At 29.9% G+C, this 17500-nt stretch overlaps 1 protein-coding gene across 1 annotated transcript in view; it reads right to left on the reverse strand.

Annotated features, from left to right (window-relative positions):
- The window catches only part of gcat (glycine C-acetyltransferase), a 40181-nt gene that overhangs the window by 3753 nt on the left and 18928 nt on the right, over positions 1-17500 (reverse strand). Inside the window, 1 exon segment of the mRNA XM_061884262.1 lies at positions 15222-15376. Within this exon segment, the coding sequence (XP_061740246.1) occupies positions 15222-15376 (155 nt within the window).

Below are 17500 nucleotides of genomic sequence, written 5' to 3' on the forward strand. Positions count from 1 at the left end.
TGCCTGACAAATAAAGAGTTAAAATCAATCTTATGAATTATTGAAATATTCAAAAGTCATCATCAATGTTATGAATTATTGACATATTTTAGACTCCACTGACTTCACGTCAAATATTACACTTTGAAATGTTTTAACATTTAAAAAAACTAAGTTTTCTCAGACAAAAAAGGCAAGATAAAAAAGGCTTATTTTTAACACTTTTATAATTAGGGTCCTTTGGGATCCCTAAAAATTATTGTTTTTTTTTAAACTGACATTGCCCCAAAAAATAAAGAGTTAAAATCAATGTTATGAATTACTGAAATTGAAAAAAAGGCTCATTTATAACACTTTTTATGAGTGGGGCCCATTGGGATCCCTAAGAATTGTTGTCGGGTGTTTTATAAACTGAAAATGCCCCAAAAATATAGAGTTAAAATCAATATTATGAATTATTGACCTATTCGGAAATCATCATCGAAAATTCCACCTTGAAATCTTTTTGGGGTAAAATATTGCATATTTTGTGTTTGCCATAAAAAACAATATTTTTTTGACAAAAAGGGCATAATGAAAGTTTTAAAAAAAAGCTAATTTTTAACACTTTTATGAGTTGGGCCCTTTGGGATCCCTAAGAATTTTTTTATATATTTATTTTTTGTAAACTGTCTTTGCTCAAAAAATAATAATGAATTAAAATCAATGTTGTTATGAATTATTGACATATTTAGGCTCCAATGACTTCACATCAAATATTTTGCTTTGAAATGTTTTTGGGGTAAAATATTGCATATTTTGTTTTTAACATGAAAAAAACCTAAGTTTTCTTAGACAAAAAGAGCATAACAAAGTTAAAAAAGGCTTATTTTTAACACTTTTGTGAGTGGGACCTGTGAAAACTGTTCAGCATCGAGGTCCCGGGTTCGATTCCCTCGAGGATGCGTTGACGTGAACACAACAAAAGGTAAGATCTTAAAAGATTTATTTAACAAAAAGGGAGCTCTGAACAGAAATACTGGAGCTAACAAAAAGCAAACCAAAAACGCTAGTCTGAGAACTAGGATATACAAACAGAAAACGAGACTTGGCACGATGGCACAAAATGTAAAAAAACAAACAATTAGCATGAGAGCTAAGAAAAGGCAGGTGGCTTAGCATATGAGCTAGCGAGAATACACGTACCAAAAGACCCAGACTGAACAAAGAAAAGAGGAAGGCTTGTATAGGGAGTAATCAAGTAGAACCAGGTGTGTATAGAAAACGAGGAGCAGGTGAAATCAATGTGTAACCATGGTAACAGACTAAACAGGAAGTAAGTGGGTCAGAAGAGAATGAAACAAAGATGTAAAAATAAACGTGTGAATATCCGAGTCACGGATCGCAACAGTATCCAGAATTTTAGTGGGATTTTTTAAAAATGTCATTGCCCAAAAAATAATAATAAAATCAAAAATCAATTTTATGAACTATTAAGGCTCCAATGACTTCACATCAAATATTACACATTAAAATGTTTTCGTGGTAAAATATTGCATATTTTTTGTTTGCCATAAAAAAAACTATTTTTTCTTTGACAAAAAGGGCATAATGAAAGTTAAAAGAGGCTTATTTTTAACACTTTTATGAGTGAGACCCTTTGGGATCCCTAGGAATTGTTGTTGAGGTTTTTTATACTAACATTGCCTGACAGATAAAGAGTTAAAATCAATCTTATGAATTATTGAAATATTCAAAAATCATAATCAAATACACTTTGAAATATTTTTGGGGTAAAATATTTCATATTTTGAGTTTGCCATAAAAAAAACATTTTTTAGGAAAAAAAAAAAGGCATAATGGAAGTTTAAAAAAAGGCAAATGTTTTACTATTTTATGAGTAGGACCCTTTGGGATCCAAATAACTGCTTTTGTATGTTTTTGTATGTCATTGCTCAAAAAATAATAATTCATTAACAAAATCAATGTTATGAATTATTGACATATTTAAGGCTCCAATGACTTCACATCAAATATTACACTTTGAAATGTTTTGGGGGTAAAATATTGTGTATTTTGTGTTTTAAATTTTTTAAATACAGTTTTCGTAGACAAAAAGGGCAAAATAAAGTTAAAAAAAAGGCTTATTTTTCACACTTTTATTAATTCGACCCTATGGGATCCCTAAGAATTTATTTATTTATCTAAAAAATGTAATGAATTAAAATCCTTGTTGTTATTAATTATTGACATATTTTAGGCTCCAGTGACTTCACGTCAAATATTACACTTTGAAATGTTTTAACATTTCAAAAACAAAGTTTTCTTAGACAAAAAGGGCTAAATAAACTTTGAAAAGGCTTATTTATTTTTATCACTTTTATAAGTAGGGCCCTTTGGGATCCCTAAGAATTATTGTTGTTGATTTTTTTTAAACTGACATTGCCCCAAAAATTATTGAAACATTCAAAAGTCATCATCAAAAATTCAACTATAAAATATTTTGGCCGTAAAATATTGCATATTTTGTGTGTTTGCCATAAAAAAAAACATTTCTTTGACAAAAAGGGCATAATGAAAGTTAAAAAAGGCTTATTTTTAACACTTGTATGAGTAGGACCCTTTGTTGTTGTTTTTGAAACTGACATTGGGATCCCTAAGAGTTAAACTCAATGTTATGAATTATTGAAATTGAAAAAAACGCTCATTTTTAACACTTTTTATGAGTGGGGGCCATTGGGATCCCTACGAATTGTTGTTGGGTTTTTATAAACTGAAAATGCCCAAAAAAATCAATCAATGTTATGAATTATTGAAATATTCAAAAGTCATCATCAAAAATTCCACTTTGAAATCTTTTTGGGGTAAAATATTGCATATGTCGTGTTTGCCATAAAAAAAAAAAAAAATTCTTCGACAAAAGGAGGATAATGAAAATTAAAAAAGGCTTATTTTTAACACTTTTATGAGTAGGACCCTTTGGGATCCCAAAGAAGGTATTAAGTTAAAAAAAAAATTTAATTGTCATTGCTCAAAAATAATAATGAATTAAAATCAATATTGTTATGAATTATTGACATATTTAGGCTCCAATGACTTCAGGTCAAATATTACACTTTGGAATGTTTTAACATTTAAAAAAACTAAGTTTTCTTAAGACAAAAAGGGCAAAATAAAGTTAAAAATGGCTTATTTTTTAACACTTATATGAGTGGGACCCTTTGGGATCCCTAAGAATTGTTTTTTTTTTTTTTAAACTGACATTGACCAACAAATAAAGAGTTAAAATCAATGTTGTTATGAATTATTGACATATTTTAGGCTCCAATGACTTCACGTCAAATATTACACTTTGAAATGTTTTAACATTTAAAAAAACTAAGTTTTCTTAAGACAAAAAGGGCAAAATAAAGTTAAAAATGGCTTATTTTTTAACACTTTTATGAGTGGTACCCTTTGGGATCCCTAAGAATTGTTTTTTTTTTAAAAACTGACATTGACCAACAAATAAAGAGTTAAAATCAATGTTGTTATGAATTATTGACATATTTTAGGCTCCAATGACTTCACGTCAAATATTAGACTTTGAAATGTTTTAACATTTAAAAAAACTTAAGTTTTCTCAGACAAAAAAGGCAAGTTAAAAAAGGCTTATTTTTAACACTTTTATAATTAGGGTCCTTTGGGATCCCTAAAAATTATTGTGTTTTTTTTAAACTGACATTGCCCCAAAAAGGGCAAAATAAAGTTAAAATGGCTTATTTTTTAACACTTATATGAGTGGGACCCTTTGGGATCCCTAAGAATTGTTGTTTTTTTTTAAAACTGACATTGACCAACAAATAAAGAGTTAAAATCAATATTGTTATGAATTATTGACATATTTTAGGCTCCAATGACTTCACGTCAAATATTACACTTTGAAATGTTTTAACATTTAAAAAAACTAAGTTTTCTCAGACAAAAAAGGCAAGTTAAAAAAGGCTTATTTTTAAGAATTATTGTTGTTTTTTTAAACTGACATTGCCCCAAAAAATAAAGAGTTACAATCAATGTTATGAATTATTGACCTATTCGGAAATCATCGAAAACTCCACCTTGAAATCTTTTTGGGGTAAAATATTGCATATTTTGTGTTTGCCATAAAAAACTATATTTTTTTGACAAAAAGGGCATAATGAAAGTTTTTTAAAAAAGCTCATTTTTAACACTTTTATGAGTTGGGCCCTTTGGGATCCCTAAGATGTTTTCCATCCATCCATCCATCCATCCATTTTCTACCGCCTATTCCCTTTCGGAGTCGCGGGGGGCACTACAATCGTTTTTTATATATTTATTTTTTTTAAACTATCTTTGCTCAAAAAATAATAATGAATTAAAATCAATGTTGTTATGAATTATTGACATATTTAAGGTTCCAATGACTTCACATCAAATATTACACACTTTGAAATGTTTTGGGGGTAAAATATTGCATATTTTGTGTTTCTAACATTAAAAAAAATAAAGCTTTCTTAAACAAAAAGGCAAAATACAGTTAAAAAAGGCTTATTTTTAACACTTTTAAGAGTGCAACCCTTTGGGATTGATTTTTTTTTAAACTGTCAATGCTCAAAAATAATAATGATTTACAATGAATGTTGTTATGAATTATTGACATATTTAAGGCTCCAATGACTTCACCTCAATATTACACTTTGAAATGTATTTTTGGGGGTAAAAATATTGCATATTTTGTGTTTCTAACATTAAAAAAACAATGTTTTCTTAGACAAAAAAGGGCAAAATAAATAAAGAATTTTAGTGGGATTTTTTAAACTGTCATAGATAGTACTTTGATTCCCTCAGGAAAATTAAAATTGCCCAAAAAATTTGAAATCAAAGAACAATGTTAGGAGTTATTGAAATATTTAAAAATCATCATCAAAAATTCCACTTTGAAATATTTTTCGGGTCAAATATTTCATATTTTGTGTGTTTGCCATTAAAAAACAAATTTTTCTTGGACAAAAAGGGCATATGGAAAGTTAAAAAGGCTTTTTTTTTAACACTTTTATGAGTTGGGCCCTTTGGGATCCCTAAGAATGGATTCTATTTTTTTTTTTTTTTTTTCTAACCATCATTGCTCAAAAAATAATAATGAATTAGAATCAACGTTGTTATGAATTATTGACATATTTAAGGCTGCAATGACTTCACATCAAATATTATACTTTGAAATGTTTTTGTAGTAAAATATTGTATATTTTGTGTTTTTAAAATAAATTTGAAAAAAGTTTTCTTGGGCAAAAAGGGCAAAATAAAGTTAAAAAGGCTTATTTTTAACACTTTTATGAGTAGGACCCTTTGCGATCCTTAAGATTTTTTTTTTATATATATATATTTTAAACTGTCATTGCTCAAAAAATAATAATAAATACAAAATCAGTGTTATGAGTTATTGACATATTTAGGGTTTAATGACTTCACATCAAATATTACACTTTGAAATGTTTTAATATTTAAAAAACAAAGTTTTCTTAGCATTTTTATGAGTGAGACCTTTTGGGATCCAAAGAAGGTATTAAGTTAAAAAAAAAAATTTAATTGTCATTGCTCAAAAATGAGTATGAGTAGGACCCTTGTGTTGTTGTTTTTGAAACTGACATTGGGATCCCTAAGAGTTAAACTCAATGTTATGAATTATTGAAATTGAAAAAAAGGCTCATTTTTAACACTTTTTATGAGTGGGGGCCATTGGGATCCCTACGAATTGTTGTTGGGTTTTTATAAACTGAAAATGCCCAAAAAATCTATGAATTATTGAAATATTCAAAAGTCATCATCAAAAATTCCACTTTGAAATCTTTTTGGGGTAAAATATTGCATATGTCGTGTTTGCCATAAAAAAAAACAAAATTTCTTCGACAAAAGGAGGATAATGAAAATTAAAAAAGGCTTATTTTTAACACTTTTATGAGTAGGACCCTTTGGGATCCCGAAGAAGGTATTAAGTTAAAAAAAATGTTTTAATTGTCATTGCTCAAAAATAATAATGAATTAAAATCAATATTGTTATGAATTATTGACATATTTTAGGCTCCAATGACTTCAGGTCAAATATTACACTTTGGAATGTTTTAACATTTAAAAAAACTAAGTTTTCTTAAGACAAAAAGGGCAAAATAAAGTTAAAAATGGCTTATTTTTTAACACTTATATGAGTGGGACCCTTTGGGATCCCTAAGAATTGTTGTTTTTTTTTAAACTGACATTGACCAACAAATAAAGAGTTAAAATCAATATTGTTATGAATTATTGACATATTTTAGGCTCCAATGACTTTACGTCAAATATTACACTTTGAAATGTTTTAACATTTAAAAAAACTAAGTTTTCTCAGACAAAAAAGGCAAGTTAAAAAAGGCTTATTTTTAAGAATTATTGTTGTTTTTTTTAAACTGACATTGCCCCAAAAAATAAAGAGTTACAATTAATATTATGGATTATTGACCTATTCGGAAATCATCGAAAACTCCACATTGAAATCTTTTTGGGGTAAAATGATGCATATTTTGTGTTTGCCATAAAAAACAATATTTTTTTGACAAAAAGGGCATAATGAAAGTTTTTTAAAAAAGCTCATTTTTAACACTTTTATGAGTTGGGCCCTTTGGGATCCCTAAGATGTTTTCCATCCATCCATCCATCCATCCATTTTCTCCCGCTTATTCCCTTTCGGAGTCACGGGGGGCACTACAATCGTTTTTTATATATTTATTTTTTTTAAACTATCTTTGCTCAAAAAATAATAATGAATTAAAATCAATGTTGTTATGAATTATTGACATATTTAAGGCTCCAATGACTTCACATCAAATATTACACTTTGAAATGTATTTTTGGGGTAAAATATTGCATATTTTGTGTTTCTAACATTAAAAAAACAACGTTTTCTTAGACAAAAAGGGCAAAATAAATAAAGAATTTTAGAGGGATTTTTTAAACTGTCATAGATAGTACTTTATTGATTCCCTCAGGAAAATTAAAATTGCCCAAAAAATTTGAAATCAAAGAACAATGTTAGGAGTTATTGAAATATTTAAAAATCATCATCAAAAATTCCACTTTGAAATATTTTTCGGGTCAAATATTTCATATTTTGTGTTTGCCATTAAAAAACAAATTTTTCTTTGACAAAAAGGGCATATGGAAAGTTAAAAAGGCTTTTTTTTAACACTTTTATGAGTTGGGCCCTTTGGGATCCCTAAGAATGGATCTATTATTATTATTTTTTTTTCTAACCGTCATTGCTCAAAAAATAATAATGAATTAGAATCAACGTTGTTATGAATTATTGACATATTTAAGGCTGCAATGACTTCACATCAAATATTATACTTTGAAATGTTTTTGTAGTAAAATATTGTATATTTTGTGTTTTTAAAATAAATTTGAAAAAAGTTTTCTTGGGCAAAAAGGGCAAAATAAAGTTAAAAAGGCTTATTTTTAACACTTTTATGAGTAGGACCCTTTGCGATCCTTAAGATTTTTTTTTTATATATATATATTTTAAACTGTCATTGCTCAAAAAATAATAATAAATACAAAATCAGTGTTATGAGTTATTGACATATTTAGGGTTCAATGACTTCACATCAAATATTACACTTTGAAATGTTTTAATATTTAAAAAACAAAGTTTTCTTAGCATTTTTATGAGTGAGACCTTTTGGGATCCCTAATAATTGTTGTTGGGGTTTTTTAAACTAACATTGCCTGACAAATAAAGAGTTAAAATCAATCTTATGAATTATTGAAATATTCAAAAGTCATCATCATTGTTATGAATTATTGACATATTTTAGGCTCCACTGACTTCACGTCAAATGTTACACTTTGAAATGTTTTAACATTTAAAAAAACTAAGTTTTCTCAGACAAAAAAGGCAAGATAAAAAAGGCTTATTTTTAACACTTTTATAATTAGGGTCCTTTGGGATCCCTAAAAATTATTGTGTTTTTTTTTAAACTGACATTGCCCCAAAAAATAAAGAGTTAAAATCAATGTTTATGAATTACAGAAATTGAAAAAAGGCTCATTTATAACACTTTTTATGAGTGGGGCCATTGGGATCCCTAAGAATTGTTGTCGGGTGTTTATAAACTGAAAATGCCCCAAAAATAAAGAGTTAAAATCAATATTATGAATTATTGACCTATTCGGAAATCATCATCGAAAATTCCACCTTGAAATCTTTTTGGGGTAAAATATTGCATATTTTGTGTTTGCCATAAAAAACAATATTTTTTTTGACAAAAAAGGGCATAATGAAAGTTTTAAAAAAAAGCTCATTTTTAACACTTTTATGAGTTGGGCCCTTTGGGATCCCTAAGAATTTTTTATATATTTATTTTTTTTAAACTGTCTTTGCTCAAAAAAATAATAGAGAATTAAAATCAATGTTGTTATGAACTATTGACATATTTAAGGTTCCAATGACTTCACATCAATATTACACTTTGAAATGTTTTTGGGTAAAATATTGCATATTTTGTTTTTAACATTAAAAAAAAATAAAGTTTTCTTAGACAAAAAGGGCAAAATACAGTTAAAAAAGGCTTATTTTTAACAATTTTAAGAGTGCAACCCTTTGGGATTCCTAAGATTTTTTTTAAACTGTCAATGCTCAAAAATAAAAATCAATTAAAATCAATATTGTTATGAATTATTGACATATTTAAGGCTCCAATGACTTCTCATCAAATATAATACTTTGAAATGTTTTTGGGGTAAAATATGCATATTTTGTGTTTTAACATAAAAAAAAACTAAATTTTCTTAGACAAAAATAGCATAACGAAGTTAAAAGAGGCTTATTTTTAACACTTTTGTGAGTGGACCTGTGAAAACTGTTCAGCATCGAGGTGCCGGGTTCGATTCCCTCGAGGATGCGTTGACGTGAACACAACAAAAGGTAAGATCTTAAAAGATTTATTTAACAAAAAGGGAGCTCTGAACAGAAATACTGGAGCTAATAAAAGCAAACCAAAAACGCTAGTCTAAGAACTAGGATATACAAACAGAAAACGAGACTTGGCACGATGGCACTAAATGTAAAAAACAAAAAATTAGCAAGTTTTCTTAGACAAAAAAGGCAAGTTAAAAAAAAGGCTTATTTTAACACTTTTATAAGTACGGGATCCCTAAGAAATATTGTTGTTGGGTTTTTTTTAACTGACATTGCCCCAAAAAATAAAGAGTTAAAAACAATGTTATGAATTTTTGAAACATTCAAATGTCATCATCAAAAATTTAACTTAAAAATATTTTGGAGGTCAAATATTGCATATTTTGTGAGTTTGCCATAAAAATTAACAATTTTTCTTTGACAAAAAAGGCATAATGAAAGTTAAAAAAGGCTTATTTTTAACACTTGTATGAGTGGGGGCCCTTTGGGATTCCAAAGGACTGTTTTTGATTTTTAAACTGACATTGACCAACAAATAAAAAGTTAAAATCAATCTTATGAATTATTGAAATATTCAAAAATCATCAAAAATTCCACTTTGAAATCCTTTTGGGGTAAAATATTGCATATTTGGTATTTGCCATCAAAAAACATTTTTTCTTTAACAAAAAAGTGCATAATGGAAGTTTAAAAAAGGCTAATTTTTAACACTTTTATGAGTAGGAGCCTTGGGATCCAAAGGACTGTTTTTTATTTTAAACTGTCATTGCTCAAAAAATAATAATCAATTAAGAAAATCAATGTTGTTATGAATTATAGACATATTTAAGGCTCCAATGACTTCACCTCAAATATTACACTTTGAAATATTTTTGGAGGTAAAATATTGTATATTTTGTGTTTTAAATTTTTTTTTAAACTGTTTTCCTAGACAAAGTGCAAAATAAAGCTTACTTTTTCACACTTTTATGAATTCGACCTTTGGGATCCCTAAGAATTTATCTATTTTAAAACTGTCATTGCTCAAAAAATAATAATGAATTAAAATCAATTTTGTTATGAGGCATTGACATATTTTAGGCTCCAATGACTTCACGTCAAATATTACACTTTGAAATGTTTTAACATTTAAAAAACAAAGTTTTCTTAAAAAATGGCAAAATAAAGTAAACAAAAAAAAAGGCTTATTTTTTAACATTTTTATAAGTAGGCCCTTTGGGATCCTTAAGAATTATTGTTTTTTTTTTTTTTTTTTTTACTGACATTGGCCCAAAAAAATAAAGAGTTAAAAACAATGTTATGAATTATTGAAACATTCAAAAGTCCATCATCAAAAAATCCACTTTAAAATATTTTGGGGGTAGCATATTGCATATTTTGTGTGTTTGCCATAAAAACGATTTTTCTTTGACAAAAAAGGCATAATGAAAGTTAACAAAGGCCCTATTTTTAACACTTTTATGAGTAGGACCCTTTGAAATCCCAAAGGACTGTTTTTGATTTTTTTTTTTTATACTGTCATTGCTCCAAAAATAATAATTAAGAAAATCAATGTTGTTATGAATTATTGACATATTTAAGGCTCCAATGATTTCACATCAAATATTACACTTTGAAATGTTTTTGGGGTAAAATATTGTATATTTCGTGTTTTAAAAATGTTCAAAAACAGTTTTCCTTGAAAAAAAAAGGGCAAAATAAAGTAAAAAAAAAAGGCTTATTTTTCACACTTTATGAATTCGACTCTTTGGGATCCCTAAGAAACTTTATGAATTCGACTCTTTGGGATCCCTAAGAATTTATTTATTTATTTTAAACTGTCATTGCTCAAAAAATAATAATGAATTAAAATCAATGTTGTTATGAATTATTGACATATTTTAGGCTCCAAAGACTTCACGTCAAATATTACACTTTGAAATGTTTTAAAATGTAAAAAACAAAGTTTTCTTTAAAAAAAAAAAAAGGGCAAAATAAAGGGCTTATTTTTTAACACTTTTATAAGTAGGGCCCTTTGAGATCCCTAAGAATTATTGTTGTTGTTGTTTTTTTAAACTGACATTGCCCCAAAAAATAATTAAAAACAATGTTATGAATTATTGAAACATTCAAAAGTCATCATCAAAAATTCCACTTTAAAATATTTTGGGGGTAAAATATTGCATATTTTGTGTGTTTGCCATAAAAAAAATTTTTTACAAAAAGGGCATAATGAAAGTTAAAAAAGGCTTATTTTTAACACTTTTTATGAGTGGGGCCCATTGGGATCCCTAAGAATTGTTGGGTTTTTACAAACTGAAAATGCCCCCAAAAATATAGAGTTAAAATCAATGTTATGAACTATTGAAATATTCAAAAGTCATCATCAAAAATTCCACTTTGAAATCTTTTTGGGGTAAAATATTGCATATTTTGTGTTTGCCATAAAAAACTAAATTTTCTTTGACAAAAAGGACATAATGAAAATTTAAAAAGGCTTATTTTTAACACTTTTATGAGTAGGACTGAAGAAGGTACTAATTAAAAAAAATTTAAACAGTCAATTGATCAAAAATAATAACAATATTGTTATGAATTATTGACATATTTAGGCTCCAATGACTTCACGTCAAATATTACACTTTGAAATGTTTTAACATTTAAAAAAGCTAAGTTTTCTTAAGACAAAAAGAGGCAAAATAAAGTTAAAAAAGGCTTATTTTTTACACTTTTATGAGTGGGACCCTTTGGGATCCCTAAGAAATTTAGTGGGATTGTTTTTAAACTGTCACAGCTCAAAAAATAAAAATAAATAAAAAATCCATGTTATGAATTATTGACATATTTAAGGCTCCAATGACTTCACATCAAATATTACACTTTAAAATGTTTTGGTGAAAATATTGCATATTTTGTGTTTGACATTTTTTTTAAGAAAGTTTTCTTTTGAAAAAAAGGGGCAAAATAACGTTAAAAAAGGCTTATTTTTTAACACTTTTATGAGTGGGGCCCTTTGGGATCCCTAAAAATTGTTGTTGGGTTTTTATAAACTGAAAATGCCCAAAAAATATAGAGTTAAAATCAATGTTATGAATTATTGAAATATTCAAAAGTCATCATCAAAAATTCCACTTTGAAATCTTTTTGTGTTTGCCATAATAAACAAAAAATTTTTTCACACTTTTATGAGTAGGACCCTTTGGGATCCCGAAGAAGGTATTAAGTTAAACAAAATGTTTTCAATCGGTCATTGCTCAAAAATAATATTGAATTAAGGATGCCACCCAAACGCCTCCCTAGGGAGGTGTTTAGGGCAACGTCCAACCGGTAGGAGGCCACGGGGAAGACCCAGGACACGTTGGGAAGACTATGTCTCCCCGGCTGGCCTGGGAACGCCTCGGGATCCCCCGGAAGAGCTAGACGAAGTGGCTGGGGAGAGGGAAGTCTGGGCTTCCCTGCTTAGGCTGCTGCCCCCCGCGACCCGACCTCGGATAAGCGGAAGAAAATGGATGGATGGATGGATAAAATCAATATTGTTATGAATTATTGACATATTTTAGGCTCCAATGACTTCACGTCAAATATTACACTTTGAAATGTTTTAACACTTAAAAAAAATAAGTTTCCTTACGACAAAAAGAGCAAAATAAAGTTAAAAATGGCTTATTTTTTACACTTTTATGAGTGGGGCCCTTTGGGATCCCTAAGAAATTTACTGGGATTTTTTTAAAACTGTCACAGCTCAAAAATAAAAATAAATCAAAAATCAATGTTATGAATTATTGACATATTTAAGGCTCCAATAACTTCACATCAAATATTACACTTTAAAATGTTTTTGGGTAAAATATTGCACATTTTGTGTGTTTGACATTTTTTCAAGAAAGTTTTCCTTGAAAAAAAAGGGCATGATGAAAGTTAAAAAAAGGTTAATTTTTAACACTTTTATGAGTGGGGGCCCTTTGGGATCCCCAAGAATTGTTGTTGTTTTTTAAACTGACATTGACCAACAAATAAAGAGTTAAAAATCAATGTTATTAATTGAAAAAAAGACTTGTTTTTAACACGTTTATGAGTAAGACCGTTTGGGATCCCTAAGAATTACATTTTTTTTTTTTTTAACTGTCATTGCTCAAAAATAATAATGAATTAAAATCAATATTGTTATGAATTATTGACATATTTAAGGCTCCAATAACTTCACATCAAATATTACACTTTAAAATGTTTTGGGGTAAAATATTGCATATTTTGTGTTTGACATTTTTTAAGAAAGTTTTCCTTTGAAAAAAAAAGGGCGTGATGAAAGTTAAAAAAGGTTAATTTTAACACTTTTATGAGTGGGGGGCCCTTTGGGATCCCTAAGAATAGTTGTTTTTTTAAACTGACATTGACCGACAAATAAAGAGTTAATAATCAATGTTATTAATTGAAAAAAAGACTTGTTTTTAACATGTTTATGAGTAGGACCGTTTGGGATCCCTAAGAATTACATTTTTTTTTTAAACTGTCATTACTCAAAAATAATAATGAATTAAAATCAATATTGTTATGAATTATTGACATATTTAAGGCTCCAATAACTTCGACATCAAATATTACACTTTAAAATGTTTTGGGGTAAAATATTGCATATTTTGTGTGTTTGACATTTTTTTAAGAAGTTTTCTTTTGAAAAAAAGGGCAAGATGAAAGTTAAAAAAGGTTAATTTTTAACACTTTTATGAGTGGGGGCCCTTTGGGATCCCCAAGAATTGTTGTTGTTTTTTTAAACTGACATTGACCAACAAATAAAGAGTTAAAAATCATGTTATTAATTGAAAAAAAGACTTGTTTTTAACACCGTTTATGAGTAGGACCCTTTGGGATCTCTAAGAATTACTTTTTTTTTTTTAACTGTCATTACTCAAAAATAATAATGAATTAAAATCAATATTGTTATGAATTATTGACATATTTAAGGCTCCAATAAACTCACATCAAATATTACACTTTAAATGTTTTGGGGTAAAATATTGCATAATTTTGTGTGTTTGACATTTTTTTAAGAAAGTTTTCTTCTGAAAAAAAGGGCAAGATGAAAGTTAAAAAAGGTTAATTTTTAACACTTTTATGAGTGGGGGGCCCTTTGGGATCCCCAAGAATTGTTGTTGTTTTTTAAACTGACATTGACCAAAAAAAAAAACAGTTAATAATCAATGTTATTAATTGAAAAAAAGACTTGTTTTTAACACGTTTATGAGTAGGACCCTTTGGGATCTCTAAGAATTACATTTTTTTTTTTTTAACTGTCATTGCTCAAAAATAATAATGAATTAAAATCAATATTGTTATGAATTATTGACATATTTAAGGCTCCAATAACTTCACATCAAATATTACACTTTAAAATGTCTTGGGGTAAAATATTGCATATTTTGTGTGTTTGACATTTTTTAAGAAAGTTTTTCTTTGAAAAAAAAGGGCGTGATGAAAGTTAAAAAGGTTAATTTTTAACACTTTTATGAGTGGGGGCCCTTTGGGATCCCAAGAATAAAAAATTTTTTTAAACTACAACACTCACCAACAAATAAAGAGTTAAAAATCAATGTTATTAATTGAAAAAAAGACTTGTTTTTAACACGTTTATGAGTAAGACCGTTTGGGATCCCTAAGAATTACATTTTTTTTTTTTTTAACTGTCATTACTCAAAAATAATAATGAATTAAATCAATATTGTTATGAATTATTGACATATTTAAGGCTCCAATAAACTCACATCAAATATTACACTTTAAAATGTTTTGGGGTAAAATATTGCATATTTTGTGTGTTTGAACATTTTTTTAAGAAAGTTTTCTTTTGAAAAAAAAGAGCAAGATAATAGGTTAAGAAAGGTTAATTTTTAACACTTCTATGAGTGGGGCCCTTTGGGATCCCTAAGAATTGTTGTTTTTTTAAACTGACATTGACCGACAAAATAAAGAGTTAAAATCAATGTTATGAATTGAAAAAATACTTTTTAACACTTTTATGAGTAGGACCCTTTGGGGTCCCCTCAAAAAAAATAATAATGAATAAATGTTGTTGTGTCAATTAGTCCGAGAGCACAACACTAATTTCATCCACCATTTTATACCGCTTATCCCTTTTGGGGTCGCGGGGGGCGCTGGCGCCTCTCAGTTACAATCGGGGCGGAAGGCGGTGTACACCCCTGGACAAGTCGCCAGCTCATTGCAAACAACACATATTTGATTATTTCAACAATATTATTCAACAGTGTGCATTACAACAACAAAAAACAACAACAAATTTCTCTATTTTTCAACAACATTGTGCTCCTCTCCTACTTGCCTGCCCCGGGGCCCCAGGAAACCGGTGGCGTGGCATTCGTCGATGAACACCATGGCCCCGTACTGCTCCGCCAGATCACAGATTCCTACGAGGGGGGCCACGTCCCCGTCCATGGAGAAGACCCCGTCTGTCACCACCAGCCGCATGCGAGACGACTGACAACGACAAATCCTGACACTCATCATACACACGCCGAGTGTGTGTGTGTGTGTTCACATTTGAACCGATTCGCTACCAATTGACGGTATCTGGAAACCGATACCAACTTTTCTGTACTTTTGTGTGTGTTAATAAATGTTGGTTGTTTGATAATATAATTGCATTCTTTCAAAATAAGAGTATTGAGATAATTGTTGTTGTTTCCTTATTAGGTTTGAGTCATGTCTGCAATGCAGTTGCACTTCCAGGACATAAGATGGCAGTGCTATGAAAGCTGTGTTTATTATGTAGCGCCCTACAAAGTGTTCTTACTGTAAGTCTGTGCTTAGTACCAGATTTTATTTTATACCTTATAATTATGATTTCTTTTTTTTTCAATTTCGACTCATTTCTAATGACATATTTGTCATTACAAAATTTGTCACGTTGTGTAAATGGTAAATAAAAAAAGAATACAATGATTTGCAAATCCTTTTTAACCTATATTCAATTGAATAGATTGCAAAGACAAGATATTTCATGTTTTTTTTGGCCAAGTAATCATGAACTTCGAATGTAATGGCAGCAACACATTGTAAAAAATGCATTTTTACCAGTGTGTTACATGGCCTTTCCTTTTAACAACACTCAGTAGAGGTTTGGGAACTGAGGAGACACATTTTTGAAGCAGAATTCTTTCCCATTCTTGCTTGATGTACAGCTTAAGTTGTTCAACAGTCTCCTGCCTCGTATTTTAGCCTTCACACATTTTCAATGTCTGGACTACAGGCAGGCCAGTCTAGCACCCGCACTCTTTTACTATGAAGCCACGCTGTTGTAACACCTGGCTTGCATCATCTTGCTGAAATAAGCAGGGTGTCCACGATAACAACATATGTTGCTCCAAAAGCTGTATGAACCTTTCAGCATTAATGCTGCTTCACAGATGTGTAAGTTACCCATGCCTTGGCCACAAATACACCCCCATACCAACTTTGCGCCTAGAACAATCCGTATGGTTCAATTTCTCTTTGGTCCGGAGGACACGACGTCCACAGTATCCAAAAACAATTTGAAATGTGGAATCGTCGGACCACAGGACACTTTTCCACTTTGCATCAGTCCGTCTTAGATGAGCTCGGGCCCCAGCGAAGCGAATGGCATTTCTGGGTGTTGTTGATAATGGCTTTGGCTTTGCATGGTAGTTTTAACTTGCTTTAACTTACTGTAGTTACTGACAGTGGTTTTCTGTAGTCTTCCTGAGCCCATGTGGACACACTGATGTCGCCCTTTTGATGCAGTACTGCCTGAGGGATCCAAGGTGCATAATATCATGGATTACGTGCAGTGATTTCTTCACATTCTCTGAACCTTTTGATGATATTACGGAGCGTAGATGGTGAAATCTCTAAACTCCTTGCAATACCTGGTGGAGAAATGTTCTTCAACAACTTGCTCGGGCCCAGCGAAGCTAATGGCATTTCTGGGTGTTGTTGATAAATGGCTTTGGCTTTGCATGGTAGAGTTTTAACTTGCTTTAACTTACTGTAGTTACTAACAGTGGTTTTCTGTAGTCTTCCTGAGCCCATGTGGAGATATCCTTTACACACTGATGTCGCCTTTTGATGCAGTACTGCCTGAGGGATCCAAGGTGCATAGTATCATGGACTACGTGCAGTGATTTCTTCACATTCTCTGAACCTTTTGATGATATTACGGAGTGTAGATGGTGAAATCCCTAAATTCCTTGCAATAGCTGGTGGAGAAATGTTCTTCAACAACTTGCTCGGGCCCAGCGAAGCTAATGGCATTTCTGGGTGTTGTTGATAAATGTCTTTGGCTTTGCAATGTAGAGTTTAACTTGCTTTAACTTACTGTAGTTACTGACAGTGGTTTTCTGTAGTCTTCCTGAGCCCATGTGGTGATATCCTTTACACACTGATGTCGCCTTTTGATGCAGTACTGCCTGAGGGATCCAAGGTGCATAGTATCATGGACTACGTGCAGTGAATTCTTCACATTCTCTGAACCTTTGATGATATTACGGAGCGTAGATGGTGAAATCCCTAAATTCCTTGCAATAGCTGGTGGAGAAATGTTCTTCAACAACTTGCTCGGGCCCAGCGAAGCTAATGGCATTT

Source organism: Nerophis ophidion, linkage group LG23 (genome assembly GCF_033978795.1).
Source record: "Nerophis ophidion isolate RoL-2023_Sa linkage group LG23, RoL_Noph_v1.0, whole genome shotgun sequence".
NCBI classification, from domain to species: domain Eukaryota; kingdom Metazoa; phylum Chordata; class Actinopteri; order Syngnathiformes; family Syngnathidae; genus Nerophis; species Nerophis ophidion.